The sequence below is a fragment of the Myodes glareolus genome, chromosome 8 (assembly GCF_982192425.1).
Source record: "Myodes glareolus chromosome 8, mMyoGla1.1, whole genome shotgun sequence".
Classification (NCBI taxonomy): Eukaryota; Metazoa; Chordata; class Mammalia; order Rodentia; family Cricetidae; genus Myodes; species Myodes glareolus.
Genome location: NC_142033.1, coordinates 62,156,702 through 62,172,280, shown reverse-complemented (window position 1 = coordinate 62,172,280; position 15,579 = coordinate 62,156,702). Strand labels below are relative to the sequence as shown.

At 46.6% G+C, this 15,579-nt stretch overlaps 1 protein-coding gene across 7 annotated transcripts in view; it reads right to left on the bottom strand.

The window, feature by feature from the left end:
* Positions 1-13,773, bottom strand: part of Prom1 (prominin 1) — a 108,710-nt gene extending 94,937 nt beyond the window's left edge. For 5 of the 7 annotated variants that reach the window (XM_087909051.1, XM_087909054.1, XM_087909055.1 and 2 more), the window contains exons 1-2: positions 13,363-13,516; positions 5,503-5,873 (exon numbers count right to left, since the gene is read on the bottom strand). In XM_087909051.1, the coding sequence (XP_087765177.1) occupies positions 5,503-5,728 (226 nt within the window). In that variant the 5' untranslated portion in view covers positions 5,729-5,873; positions 13,363-13,516. Of the gene's footprint in view, positions 1-5,502; positions 5,874-12,932; positions 13,343-13,362; positions 13,517-13,648 lie in introns of those variants that run through there. The other 2 variants (XM_087909053.1, XM_087909052.1) reach the window with 2 other exon arrangements.
* Positions 13,774-15,579: the final 1,806 nt, after the last annotated feature.

The window sequence follows — 15,579 nt, the reverse complement described above, 5'->3', positions numbered from 1 at the left end:
CACAGGAGATCCCAGAGGAGTTCTGGTGAGGATCCAGTGAGGACAGTGTCCCAGAAACCAGAGGCCTTGAACCAGACCAGCGACTCATTACAATGAACATTTGCCCACAAAACTGATGGCACACCAGAGACTCCAATGCCACCAGGGCGAACAACGAGGTGTTAGAGAGGCAAAAAGATTTTTCTGTTGTTATGGTTTTTGTTTTGCTTTGTTTGTCTTCGGGGGGGTTATTTTTTTTTTAATTTGTTTCCTTTTGTGGAGGAATGTCAAAAATGAGGAAAAGATATGGGGGACCGGGAGGTAAGCAAAATTGGAGTACATGATGTGAAACTCCCAAAGAGTCAATAAAGAAGCAAAATTTTAAAAAAAATGGAAGTCATCTTGTTCCCATGTCCCCGCCCTACATCAACTTACACATCATATTTGGCCAACTTTTCCTCTCAGGTAATAAAGTTAATAGAAACCCCAATTATTGGCTATTCTTGGCACATCAGGCACGGTTTTAAACACAGGCTTTACATACAACATCTCATTTAAGCCTCATGAATAAGAACCATAAAGTGGTTCAGATTCCATCTACAAGAAACAAAGACCTGAGAGTTGACAACTTGACCTGGATCATCCCTGCAGGACATTGTAAAAGCTATGACATAAACACGGTCCCTTGGACATGAAATGGATACTGCATTCATTGCGTGCCTTCCCCCCTGACGTTCCACTTCGTTATATGTTCATGGCTATCCCTCTAGACCGCTGGAGGGGCATCCACCGCCATGTGATCCACCCTCAAGCACTGATGAGACTCTTTCCCAAACCCAATTCCACTTAGACTTTAGCTCACAACATCTAACAGGGGCACCACTGGAAATTGGGATGTTCAATTAATGCTTCTCAATGGATGCTGCCTGTTCTTCCTTCTTTCCAGCTTTGACTCTTATTGACCACGGCCAAACTATTCCATGAACGTGCTCTCTTGTTCACTGCGGTGGTTTAAATAAGAATGTCCCCATTCCCCGAAGCTCATACTTTTGAGTGCTTAGTCATCAGAGAGTGGCACTGGCTGAGAAAGACTAGGAGGTGTAGCCTTGCAGGGGTAGGTGCAACCTTGTTAAAGGAAGCGCATCTTTGGGGGTGGCCTTGAGGTTTCAAAAGACCAAGCCAGGCCCAGGGGCTCTCTCTTCCTTTTGCCTGGGGATCTGGACATAGAACTCCCGTCGACTTCTCAAGCACCCTGTCTGCCTTTGTGCCACCATACTCCCTGCCGTGATCACAAAGGACTAAACCTCTGAAACTGTAAGCAAGTCCCATTTAAATGCTTTCTTTTATAAAAGTTGCTGGTTATGATGTCTCTTCACAGCAACAGAACAAAGACTAAGACATCCACTAGTACAGGATGACTCTGTGCCTCCCAAATTCATAAGCCGAGATCCAATATGTTGGCCTTTGAAGGTATGGCCTTTGAGGAATAACTTGGTTTAGATGAAGTATACAGGCTGAGCCCTTATGGTGAGATTTGTACCTGGTGAAAAGAGGAGGAGAGGGAGGATGTGTGTGTAACTGTCTGTTTCTTTTCTTTCCTTTTAAATGTGAAGCCCAGACTGGCCTCGAACTCATGATCCTCCTGCCTCTGCCTCCTTCAGCAACTCCTACCTGTGTGAGCCCCCACAGCAGGCCTGATTGTCTGTTTCTATCTCCAAGCACGCATCAAGGAAAGGATATGTAACCACCCAGCAAGAAAACAAAATTCTCATCCTTCAGCACAGGGACACCCAAGGTGATGCACAGCTTTCTTCTTCGTGAGCCTCAGGCTAGCGCACAGTCTCTGTCTGGGTGACTCCAAGCCAGGAAGATGTTCATGAGATAACCATACCAGGTTGTAGAATGCACTGTGCTATGGTTCAGCTACCCACATTCTTAATCAATTCATATCTATTCTCTTTTGTCCAAGAAATAAAACTGTGTCTCAAGTCTCAACAGAACAAAGAGTTCCATCTCTACCCTCTTCAGGATGCAACATGGGCTTCTCTCAAGAATTTTGAGTGATAACTCAGTAAACGGATTTTGTTGGACACGAGATGCATGGCAAGCAGAGAGAACCCAGGCTTCAGTGTCGCTTCCTCCACCACCACTCCTCAGTCTACACTAAACTCAGGCAGAAGCACAGACCTATGGATAATGGCACCTGTCTTAGTGTTTCTATTGTTACAGTGAAACATTGTGACCCACGCAAGTTGTGGAGGAAAGGGTTCATTTGACTTGCATTTCTGCATCATATAGTACATCACTGAGGGAAGTCAGGACAGGAATTCCAACAGAGAAGGAACCTGGAGGCAGGAACTGATGCAGAGGCCATGGAGAGATGCTACTTAAGGCTTGTTCCTCATGGCTCTCTTCCAGAACCTAGAACCAATGGCCCAGCCGTTGCACTACTCACAATGGGCTGAGTCCTCCATCCTCAATGACTAATTAAGAACATGCCTTAAAGCTAGATCTTACGGAGGCTATAATTTTCTCAATTAAACTACCCTCCTTTCAAATAACTCTAGTTGTGTCTAGTTGACATAAAACTAGCCAGCATACCATCTATCAACATATTAGATTTGCCTAAATTTTCTGTTTGGGTTAATATTCTAAAGGTATGCCCCATGATTTGGCACCTATGGCATGCATGGGCCCCAATGAAAGTCATGCCTATTTCATTCATGTCCTTGATAACATAAAGCACTTACGGACACTTGGGGACTATTATGAAATCTAGTAACTGGGTGGAACAATGTAAAAGAAATTAGGATGAGAGAAGGAAACTGAAACCCTAAGGTGTCAACTGTCAAATTCAACATTGTGTTCTGAAAACACTCTAATAATTTTCCTCTTAAAAGGGAAAATTGTCCTGCTTTGGTCTGCTGCTGTAACTCAGGCATGTCTCTCTTCACTACTATGAGCTAGGTTAACACCCTCAGATCTCTACACACCAGACAGCTCTTTTCTAACCTAATAATGCTGCTGATGGAATCTAAAACCTGTAAATACACCCTCAGCTAGCCTGGTCACTGAACTGAAGGCTTTGAATACACATTGCCTTACAAAGTATGAAGAGACTCCCTACGAAATCCAGAGGGAGTAACAGGGAAGAGCGTATGGAAAGAGATTATAGAATAAGCTAACTGTAAAGTATGCCTTTTAGTGAGACATGGCCAGTTTCAACTCTTCTGAATTTATTGTAAATTCATACAAAACAACTGAATGCTAAGCTTTCTACATACATTTCTCTCTATATATAAAGATGATTAGGATCTGGGGAGATGATGGTTCAGTTGGAAAATATCTGCCACACAAGCATGAGGACCTGAGACTGAACTGCTAGCAGCCGTGTAAGACAGGTGCAGCAGCATGCGTGTATCCACCTGGTGAAAGCAATAAAGGATATTCACATCAGCCTCTAGCTTCCACACACCCATGCACCTTCACCCATATGCAAATATGCATATGCAATCACTAGAGATACACACACAAATAAAAATTTTAAAATAACTAGGAGCCAGGCTGTAGTGGTGCACACCTTTAATTCCAGCACTCAGTAGGCAGAGCAGCCAATGTGCAACTTCAAGGCCAGCCTGGTCTACAGAGCGAGTTCCAGAACAGCCAGGGCTGCATAGAGAAACTCTGTCTTGAAAAACAAAACTAAAAACTGACTAGGAATAGTAGGAGTTACCTGTTTCTGCAGTAACATTCATAGTAAGTCTATAAAAAAAATCAAGATAGCTATTCCAAACAGATACTGTGCAATCAATGCTAACAACCAACCTCTCCTGTTTCCTCATTTCAGCATATGGATTTCCAATTCTATTCTTTTAAGCAGTAACAGAAACAGTAGACAGTGTTAGTTCAAAGTCATCTTCAGCGACACAAAAGGCCCAGGCTGACTTACTTCTTAGAATTGGAATTTAAACAGGAATTTGACAAGAGTACTTCAGACTGTGTCAAGCGAGTCTAACCCAAACACAATAAAAATGCCAATGAACATGCATTTAATGAAACTATAAACAGCCCTGTTCTCGTTCAATTTATGATAAAAAAAAAATATCCTGACAAAAAGCAGCGTGGGGCAGAGAGGGTTCATTTGGCTCACAACTCTAGGTTATGATCCAGCATTTCAGGGAAGTTGAGGCAGGATCGCAAGAAGCCAATCACATCACATCCACAGTCAAGAGGAAAGATAATGAACGTGCCCAAGCCACCTGCCTGCTCACTGCTCCTGCTTCCTTGGCTAGCTTTCTTCATTTGTGTACAAATGAAACAATACTGTCCACATTCCGTGTGGGTCTTCCTTCTCACCTCAGTTAGGCAGACAAGACACAATCCCACAGAGATGCCCATACCAGAAGGCCAGCCTGATCTAGGCAATCCCTCATTCTCCAGACTGGCAAGCTGGCATTTAAAACCTAACCAGTCTAGGCTGGAGAGATGACTCAGTGATTAAGTGCACTGGCTGCTCTTCCCGAGAACCTAGGTTCAATTCGCAGCACCTACATGGTGCCTCACTATTATCTGTAACTCCAGTTCCAGAGAATCTGACACCCTCACACACACCTATGCACATAAAATAAACACAAATGAATTATTAAAAATAAAAACAGCTCAATGAACAGAGCCCCATAATGTGAGCAGGCGATAAGACTCTCCCCCCCACACCTCTCTCACACACACACACCCCTCTTAAAACACTAGCCAAGACCATCTACACTCTCCTCACTATATTGTTCTTTACTTTCATCTTTTGGACTGCCATAAGTTCTATAACCAACGACCATGCTCAAATTTCTGTCAAGCTTAGCAGAGGTGAAACCTAAACTAAGTTCACCGATAAGGCAAAACACAGTCCTGTTAATGGTGCTGTCCCTGGGATCACACACACCAGGGGGCTTCCAGGTTAAAGAATTACAAGAAGACCAAGGAAACATCAGTACTGTGTACAGAGAACAACAGCCATGACCACAAAGCTGTGCCCTCTGAAGTGACCAACACCCCCATACCCCCATACTAAACTCCCAATACTGAAACCCTCAGTCAGAAATCAGGTCTATACGGCTGCCCTTGCCCGAAGACTGCAGTTGGCGGTGGGCAGGGAAGAGTTAAATCTTTAAGTGATGCAAGCAACAGCTGCCAGGTAATTATCAATCTCTCATTCCACAACAAAGAACTTGCATTTTTAGCCTAATTTTCACTTTGGGTATGTGTGTGCTTTGGAACAATGCATTGCTCAAGGCAAAATAAAGCAAGATAAACTGAAAAAAAAAAACCAAGCAGAAAGATTCGATTTTGTTTCTCACCTAGCTTAACCAGATACACACCTTTTTAAATTCTATATAAATATTTTCTGCCCCTGTATGGCCAATGCTTTTGAACCTCATACTGTACAGTGTTGAATATTTTCTATGTGGGTGGTGTGGTCATTCAGAAACCAAGAGAGACAAATCCATCTTCCCCATGGTCGACACTTACCTAGGGGGAAATCATTTGGCTGGACCACCTGGAGGAAGATGTGCACCATTCGGTAGAGAGGGCCAACGGTCCCGGCATTGAATGTATCTGGGGTCTCATACTCTGAGGTAGGCAATTCATAATCCAAAGCCCCAGGAGTGCTTGTGGACACAGGCTGACCTCCTGAAGCAATATTTCCACACAGCCCCAGTAGCAGCAGGACACCGAATACAAGAACCATGGTCATCCTAATTCCCCAAGCATGAGGTAGTTTCTGGACGGTCAGGGGCAATGGGCCTTTCCTGGACCCGTGGAATCTTCTGCCTCCTGGATGGTAGCAAGAGGAGCAGAGGAATGATCTCCAAGGAGGTCATTCACTCAAAGGACCATGCCTGGCAGGGAGAGAAAGAACATTGGTTACTTAGAGACGGCCTTGCCTGCACCAGGAACCCACCCCAGAGGATGTGGCGTGACTTAGAGTTCAACAGTTAGGCCTAATTGGGGTGAGAAGAAGCCAAACACACAGCGGCTCCAGAGCTTCAGGGAGGGACTATCATGAAGCTGGGGAATGGACTCATTCAGAACACGATCCTTTCCAGGGTTGGGAACACCAAGCAGGGTTCGGGAAGCTGTTTGTTCTTGGAAACGGACGCTCACGGAGCTCTTGCTGTGTTCCAGGTGCTATCCGACATGTTCCTAAGGCATAATCCCACCTTCCAGGTGAGGGAACTCATGTGGAAGAAACTTTAGTAACCTGCACCATTCAGTCACAGTAGGACCAGAATCCTTCGGCAAGGCTTTGATGCTCCAGGCTCACCCACCCTCCCAAGCTCCCGCTGGTGCCACAGAGGCCCCCAACTGCGGAACGGTGCTTAGCTTGTCTAAGTTTCTACCACCCTTTGCTCTGAAGATACAGCTTACATAACTCACACTCCATTTATTTGTTACAGATCAGATTCCAGGCATCCATCACTGCCCCTAACCCAAACCCGAAAGGCACGGCCTCAAGGAAGGTCATAGACAAACAGAAACTGAAATCTGCCTTTCTGATAAGCCCACCGGGTCACTGTGGCACAAATTCTAATTGGTCTTAATAATAAAAACTCGGAGTCAGCTATCAGGAGGCGAACGCTGAAAACCAGTCACTAGAGTTCTTACCTCTACAAAAGCTCAGACCAAATGGGCGGTCCTGTCCCTACGAATCCCCAGGCTGCATCTCAGACTGCATCCTCAGACTGCATCCAACTCTATGAATCCTCAGACTGCCCTGTGTTCCTGTCTCCTCCTGCCTTATAGTCTCCTCTCCATCCAGCCGTATCATTCCTGTCTCCACCTCCCTAGAGCTGGAATTAAAGGTATGTGACCCCAAGTGCTGGGCTCATCTTTGTGAGAGCTCTGTTTCTCTTTTAGACAGATTCAGTCTCATGTAGCCCAGGAAGGCTTTGGACTCACAGAGATCCGTCTGCCTCTGTCTCCAGAGAGCTGGAATTAAAGGTGTGTGCCACCACTACCGGCCTCTGTGGCCAACTAGTGTCTTAGCTCTGCACTCTGATCATCAGGCAAGGTTTATTTGCTATAGCATAAAGACAATATCTCCATGGGTCATCCTGTGAGACCTCTATTCTAAGTCACAGTCTCCAGTGACTAGGCACCAAGGAAGTGAGAGGCAGGGCCAAAGGAGGCTCCTGTTCACTTTTGAAGAGATGGTGAGAAACAGGAATTCTAATGATGGCCTCCACCAGATCTGGGAAGGGAAAGGGACAGAGCAGTGATGAGGAGCAACACGGGTTCTCTCTGTTCTGCCAGAAGGCATCTCTACTCTGCAGGCAAATATAAGAAATAAAGAACCCAGGCCAGGTGATAGTGGCGCATGCCTTTGATCCCAGCACTCAGGAGGCAGAGGCAAGCAGATGTCTGTGAGTTCGAGGCCAGCCTGGTCTACAGATCCAGTCCCAGGACAGCCAGCGCTACATAGAGAAACCTTGTCTTGAAAAGCCAATAAAAAAAAGACCCCAAAAACCTGACTTCTGACTTCTTACACCATCTCATGAAGATAAATAAATCTGTAAGCAACCTAGATGTAGGTTGTAGAATGCACAGCTAGCTCATCAGTGCTGTGTGAGACTTCGCTGTAGCCGTAGTTCTGAACACACAGCACACATGCTTTGCAGTGTGCAAGCCCCCATGCCTTGCAACACGAGTGAACATGGCCAGAAATGCCTTAGTGCAGATTCCGCTGCACCTTACAGAGAGCAGTGTTTTTACCAACATACAAGGAGTATTGCGCACATAGAGACGTAATGGTTTAATTACAGAAAACAAGGAACTTTTAATATTTTCCTGCTGTCATTTCTAGGCATGTTTCAAATTAGTATATCTCTGAGTTGTAGTGTGTTAAACAAACAAATACGTTCACCTTATCGGCACGTAAATTTCCTTTAAGTAAATGGTAAAAATTATATAAGGCTAAAATCGTTTTAAAATACAATGATTTATCATCAAATTAAAAATGTTTATTTTGTATGCCTATATTTCCAGATTTGCATTAGGAAGCTCTTGGGTGCTGGGCGGTGAGAGTGCACACCTTTAGTCCCAGCACTTGGGAGACAAAGGCTGGTGGAGCTCTGTTAGTTCTAGGCCAGCCTGGTTACAGAACAAGTTCCAGGACAGTCAAGGCTACATAGAGAAACCCTGTCCTGAGAAACAAAAAACAAAAACAAAAAAAGTTTGCAGGTAAAAAGAGTGGAAGGACCTTGACCTAGAAGGCAGGCTTTTATTTTTGTGCTAAATAGACACTTTCAGGGTTAGCATAAAGTTGCTCTAAAATTCACACTGGGAGGGGGACACGGGGACAGTCAAGAACTGTCTATATTCTAAATCAGATCCTGCTGAGAGGTGCCAGCACAAAACACAGAATAGGATTTACCATCAAAGTTTAGAACAAGTGCACTTTAAAACCCAGACAAGAGGTAGGATTTCTTAAGCAGTTTGAATGAAGATGCAATTTCCTATCTATGAGGAATGCGAATTCCTATATATCCTGTATGTATGCATCTATAATCCCTTCAGATTTCACCTCCTTTTCTAACGCCCATCCTGCTCCAATCACTTCTGTACAGAGCTACAACAGAATGCCTCTGAAGTCTTCCATTGGCAAACTACTGACCGCTTGGGTCTCCAGGTGTCTCCTGGGATCAAGCTCCACCGTAGCCACAATGTGCCCTGTGACCCTGGTGATGGTTCCTAAGGGCTTCTTCTGAACACCCTACACACACACACACACACACACACACACACACACACACACGCATGTCTCAGCTTGTTCTTTGCTAAATGTACTCAGAGCTGGACGGATTAAAGGCTCAGGTGCTGAGAAAGGGCCACTTCCTGGTAATGAGACGAAGCCACAGATAGAATCTGCCCGGATCTATGAATAAACAAGCTTCTGAGCTCCCTCTGTGGAAATGAACAGAGGAAATCCCAAAGGAAAGAAAATACCTCCGCTCACCAAGGCAGAGATGGAGGTGCCCGTGGCTTCAGAGGCTAAATGTACACATTTCTTCATCTCCCCCTGCAAAAAGTGTAGATCCCTCCTCAGTGTTAAAATTTAAGAAAAATCAAAGTCTCAAGAGTTACAAAGCAGGCAGTTGAAAAAATGATAGTTAAAAAAAAAAAGATTTTCTCCTCAATGTCAGTGGACGTGAAAACCCCAGGTTGAGGCAGAACTCTGAGTTTGAGACTAGTTTGGTCTACAGAGTGAGTTTCAGGACATCCAGAGCTACACAGAGAAACCCTGTTTCACAAAACCAAAAAAGAAAGAGAGAAAAGAAGGGAAGGAAGGAAGGAGGGAAGGAGGAAAGAAAGGAGGGAGGGGCAGAGGGAGGAAGGGAAGGACAGAGAGAAAGAGAGAGAGAGAGAGAGAGAGAGAAAGAGAGAGCTTTTAGGACCCATTCAGATGCCAAGAGCCACTGCTGAGACCAGCTTCAAGGGCACAAAATATCCTGTGCCTCTGTAAAGTAGGCTTTGAGGCTGGAGAGATGACTGAGCAGTTAAGAGTACTTTTGATCTGTTGGCCTTGCATAGGACCTGGGTTCCGCTCCCAGCATCCACAAGGTGGTGCACAACTATTCAAAACTCCAGTTCCAGGTGGTCCTGTATCTTCTGGACTCCACAGGAAGCAGGCATGAACCTGATATGCATACTGACATGCAGGCAAAACATTCCCACACGTAAAATAATTTTTATTTTTTTTAAAAAGGGTGTGACTTAAAATACTGATGGCCAAACGCAACTGCTAAGATGGGGCTTTTAAATCTGCATTTAATTTATTTTTATTGTGGGGGCAAGGTGATATACACAGTGGCGCCTAAGTCAGAGGACAGCCTTCAGGAGTTTCTGGGGTTGGTTTTCTCCTCCTGCTAAGGGTTCTGAGGCTGAACTCTGAGCTCTGACAGTTGTTCATTTTGTTTGGTTTTGCCCTACTAAGCCATCTTGCCAGCCGTAATTTGCATTTTAACCAACATCCCTGACGGTAGCAAAAGGTTGAAAGCAACACTATTTTTAGAATACCTGTCTGCCTTCCTCATTCCCGCCTCTTTCCCAGGACAATGCATGCAGGCTTTCTGGATGCAGTTTCAGGACAACAGACCAAGGTATAAACAGCTTGTACCCGTGGTTTTGACCTGATCTGCACCAGATGAAGTACGGCATGCAGGGGATGCGGACTCCACCAGGTAGCCCCAGGGCCTGGTAAGAGGAGATAGATACCCAGTAAAGGATGGCCGAAATAAGATGGGAATGAGGCTGCCACAAGGTCATCATCTTTACTTCTTCTACAGCTGAGCCAGGCACCTACCTGTTGCCAATCTTACACCCTTAGGGAGGACAGATCCTAGCCTACCTCTAGGATTTCTTATGATCACTATGATCGTTTAAGGCTGCTTTAAAATCAGCAGGCCATCTCTTCACTGCCCCACCCCCCCAGGCAGGACCATTGGTCCACCATTTCATTCCGGGTGGGAGCACCTCTCTGGAGAGCCTCACCATTGCAAGCTTTGTAATCTGCTTTCTCTAGGTCTATTCCCTTGAACAGGTCATAGTTGGCAAAGCTGGCCTGACCATTTTCCTAATTAATGGGGTACACTGTTGGTTTCCACTCTAAATGACCTATATCCCAACAGGGAAAAGAGCCCACTACAGCCATTGTTAATCACGTACCTTTCATGATTCTGAATCTGAAGTCTGGAGAGGTACATTTCTGCATGTGCAAACAGGGTGACCACTAGCTTTGCGCCATTTTCTTTTGATGGGAAGTGCTCACTCTATTCTACAAGGATCTCCATGGTGGATGTGTTTGTCTTCAGGGGCACTTCTTTGGGGGTGAGGGGGCTGCTTGACTTCTGAGCCCACCTTTATGAGTTCTCTGGGGAGCAGCCCTACCTCTCATTGTGAGGTCAACTGGGGTGCCCAGATGGGTCCTGGACTGAGCCATCTAGGTCAGTCAGATGTTTTCTCTTGGGCCTGAGCCTGGGACAGACACTGAAGCTGAGTGGATTCTCGCTGAATTCATTCTAGGATTACTGGTGGCAGAACAGCAGTCATATCCAAGAACTGCCGTGCCCATCACAAGTATACACCAACCAGGGGGCCTGTCGCATGTCCTGTGTAGCTAAAACTGACTATCCAAACCTCCTGCCACTTCCTCTAAGCCCCTGTCCTCCAAGAACATCTGTCTGTTACACACATGTTGGACTAGTTTGTATTATTTGTAACAAAGCTTCCTGGTTCTTAAAAAACAGCAGGTGGTTCTTGACAATCGACAGAACCTATTTCCCTCAAATTATAAACAAAATCAACAACATGCAAAGTATTATTATCGTTTTTAAGTTTTATTTCTTTTATATGGGTATTTTGCCTTCGTGCAGATGTATGCGCACCACGTGTACACCTGGTGCCATGCATCTCCTGAAACTGGAGTTACAGACAGTTGTGAGCTGTCATGTAGGTGCTAGGAATTGAACCCCGGGCCCTGTAGAGGAGCAGCCAGTGTTCTCAACCATTGAGTCATTTCTCTTGTTCCTAGTGTTATTTTCAACCCGTCCTTGGTGTGTTTGTTTACTTCACTGAACTAGAACACAGAGAAATACTTCAATATAGAAATCATAAGGAAGTCCATAAAAAATTTTATGAAACATTTAAACGAAAAAAAAGTAAAGGGCCCTGATAAATAGCAAAAAAGAAAAAGAAAGAGAGAAAAAAAAGCCAAGTTTTCAAACTGGGCCGGGTATCTCTGGCCCCACTCGCTAATCCTGCGAGAATGACAGTTGCTTAAATTCTCTGCTGTGAAGCGGGCTTCTGCGTGGGGTGGGCAGATTAACACGCTTCCAGGTAAAGAAATTAGCACAACGTGTGCTGTCCATAAACTTTTAACAGCTAACAACCGTGATTCCTAGGCTCACGCAGGCAGATGTCAGCTCCGTGGTGATTCAAAGAGGTAAATTCACAAATGAATGAGAAAAGTAAGCAGTCACTCAAGCTGAACCGTATGAATCTGCCAATATTCAACTGGCCAATCAAAAGAAAAAAGTTTGTTTTTTTTTTTAATGGTTCAGTGCAACTCATTGTTCAAGTTGTTTGGGTCTCTATTGAGTCGGGGTGGAGGGGCCTGCAGGACTCAATCTCTCAGCCGCTTAACAAAGACCAGCAGCCGCCCACAAGACATCGAGCAAACCTTTCTTCGCTCGGGCATGAGAAAAGTGCACAACTGAACAAGAGAGCAACAGAGCGGGCTCCCGGAGCAAGGAGGAACTGCAGGAAACGGGGACACCTTTCCTCCAAGCTGCCACCAGATCGATGCTCTCCCTCCCTCCCTCATTCCCGGCTTTGCAGGGGCCTCTCCTGGGCTGCTGAACACAAAAGAACCGGCTGCGAGGCGGCGCGCGAAGCTGGGAGCCTCCAGGAATCCGCTGTCGCCCTGGGGGAGGGGGTCGTCCCTGAGACCCGCCGTCCAGAGCGCCACCGCGGCGTTTTCCCTCCGAGTCCCTGCTGGACACGAGCTGAGAATTGGAGCCGAGCTCCTCACAGTCCCTCTCCGACCCGTTCTCGGAAACTCAACCCGAGTCCCGATCTTCCAGCAGCCACGAAGCTCTAGTCTGTCCACACTCCTCTTTGTTGTCCCCGGACCCCGCATTCCGTCAAGGTGTACCCGGAGCGCCCCTGGTCTCCATCCCCAGGAAAGCCGAAAGTGTCGGCTCTGTGCGACCCGGAGGGTCGGTTGAAGCCAGGGCTTCTAGCCCCGTGTGCGTGAGCTCTGCAACGGCCGCGGGGAGGCGGTTTTCTCTTGCACCCCCGTCGCCCTGCGGCTCCGGCCAGTAGTACTGTGCGTTGCACATAGGTAGCACACGGTGGCTGGGAGTCCCGGGTCTCCCGGGCCTTTCCCGGGCACTCCTTACCGCAGAAGAATTCTCAAGACGAGGACGGAGGGCTGAGTCTGAGACTCAAATCCTCCTCTACTCTCGCCGCCCTTTCCGAGAGCCGACCGATGGCCTGGGAGTCTCGCCGCCGCCTGCTCACGTCTCCGGAACCCAGGGACCTCCACCCTTTCCATAGGATGGAGAAGCACCCGAGCAAAGCAATATCGCACGGAGCCGGCCACTACCACGGGAAAAAGTTTGTACGCTCTAGCGGGCCCTTCAGATCTCCGGGTAGCCGGGACCCAAACCACCTAGCAGCCCCTCCAGGTCTTGGAATGCAACCTAGGCTCCCGCCACCTGCTGTGGAGGCGATAGGAGGCGCTGGACAACCTCCTCCACTTCCCATTCCCTGTCCTGGGTGTTCTAGAAGAGGGTGCGCTCAGCCTGGTCCGCACTCGAAACTACTCACCGCTCCGCTCTAGCTCCGGCTCGGGTCTCGGCGCTCTCCAGCCCCACGCCTCCCGGGTAGCTCCCACCGCTTGGTTCATGAATTATTTAAATCCAGTCTCCGGACACAACCCTGGTTGCTGAGTGAGAGCCCGCCCCTCTGCCCCGCCCCGGGTTGCCTAGGGGCGCAGGAAACAGAATTACCGGACCCCAGAACTCTGAGAACCTGTTGCGTCCTTCTGGGTTCCCCGGCGAACATCTAGGGTTGGAACTAAGGGAATACACCGACTCCTTCAGAATGGACTCACCGGTGGCAGAGCTGTAGGCCAGGTGCCGGGGTCTCTCTCCGGCTCAGTAACTTAAAGAGCACTAAGCCTAAGCGCTCTCTGATTGGACCTTCTGAGCAGCTCGGCCACAACGCCCAGGGGCCATCCACCGGACAGCGTGTATTTCCTGCTGAAATCCCTGCTCAGCCCCAGAACACCTTTCTCTATCACCTAATCCTAAATGGGTCCTGGAAAAGAGGCTAGCTTCTCTCTCCTCCACGTTTTTTTTTTCCTGGCCTCTTAGTTACTGGCGTCCAGTGCATTTCATTAAAAACAAACTAAAATATTATGGGACTGAGATGTTACCGCTGTACTATCAGGGATGGAGACTGCCCTTTATCGACTCACATTCCTGGATTCAACCAACGGTGGATGGGGGAATAGGAAAAATAGCACCATTGGGATAGTTCTACCACCAAAAGATGCTTCGGAAATGTGGATGGGGGTTAGGATAACAGACTGATAGAAGAATGAATGTGAATGAGGGTTGGATGAAAGTAGTATAGTTATAGGGATAAATGAACTTTTCTAAAAGATGTATTTTATGTGTGTGAATGTCTTGCCTGCATGTATGTATGTGTGCCACGTGATCATGTAAAGCAAAAGAAGGTGCTGGGTCCCCTGGAACTGTAGTTACAAATGGTCATGAGCCACCATGTGGGTGCAGAGAATGAAACTCAGGTCTTCTACAAAAACAACCAATCTATCTCTCTGGCCCCCACAAATGAACCTTCATTCAGTAATCCTTTCACCTCAAAATCTAGCATAAACTGAGGATGGGAAAGGGGGAGGTGAAAAATTTCTTAAAGTTGAAATTGACTTTGAGTTTGCGTATTTCCAAGTCTAGAATTGGGAGTTCAGAAAGATCCTCACAGCTGTGGTCCGCACAGCTGGGGTACCAGAGGTGTTAACACTGTCAGTTACATCCTTTTCGGTCTCTGGTGCTCTCAGTGCCCCCAGGTTTTCTGCTCAGAAGCAGACATTCCACAAAGGCTGGGGTTAGGGGAAGGCAATTCTCTCTCCTGAGAGCAGCTATTCAGCCCAGAGCTGCCTACCAATTTTAGCAGTATAAGACACTGATGGCCTCGTCCCTCTGAATCTCAGTTCCCATGTCTGCAGAAAGTCACAGGGGTGACATACTCACTTTCAATCCTAGTAATATCCACAAAGCAAGAACAGTGGTATAATGAGGTTCTAGACCAAGTTCTCTGAATGAATTTTATATAATCTCAGCAACAGGAGTGTTCTGATACCCTATTAATGATTAATGATTATGATGTAGGTTTAATAACTTGCCTGGAGTCACATAGTTAGTGAAGCCCCAAATCTGAACCCAGGTCTATCCTCCAGCGCCTAGAAAATAGCTGATAGTGTCTCTGACATTGAAATAAAATGGGTGACCATGGCTGTGTGACTCTCCTGAGGAGATGTCAGCAAACTCCTGTTCACTCCAAACAGGGCATTCATTGATAATAAACCAAAGAAACGTTTCTTCCTAAATCTAGCTTGGGGAACTAAACAGGTTTTTTTGGGGGGAAGGATTATTTATAGGAATGCAAGTGAGGGGTTCCTTAAAGAAAGGAGTATGGAGAACTCAGAGGTAGCTACAGCAACAGAAAAGCCCATCCTAGCATGGGTACAGCTCATGAAAGAACAACATTGCTGGAGCTCATTGCAGAACTTGCAAGCAGCTCCGCTAGAGACTGGAGCAATTGTGTAATGAATGCCGCTGTGGGGCCTTAGGAGCCGTTAACTTTCTGAGCTTTGCTGAGGCTTACCCTCCTCCCTGTAGGAAGGGCTGTGCCAAGTCAGAGGAAATGGCCAAATAACCATCTGCCTTCACACTACCTGGGACACTTAATGCTTCAACAGTTCCTTGCATTTTCATATTCGACCCTAACACCTATTCTGCC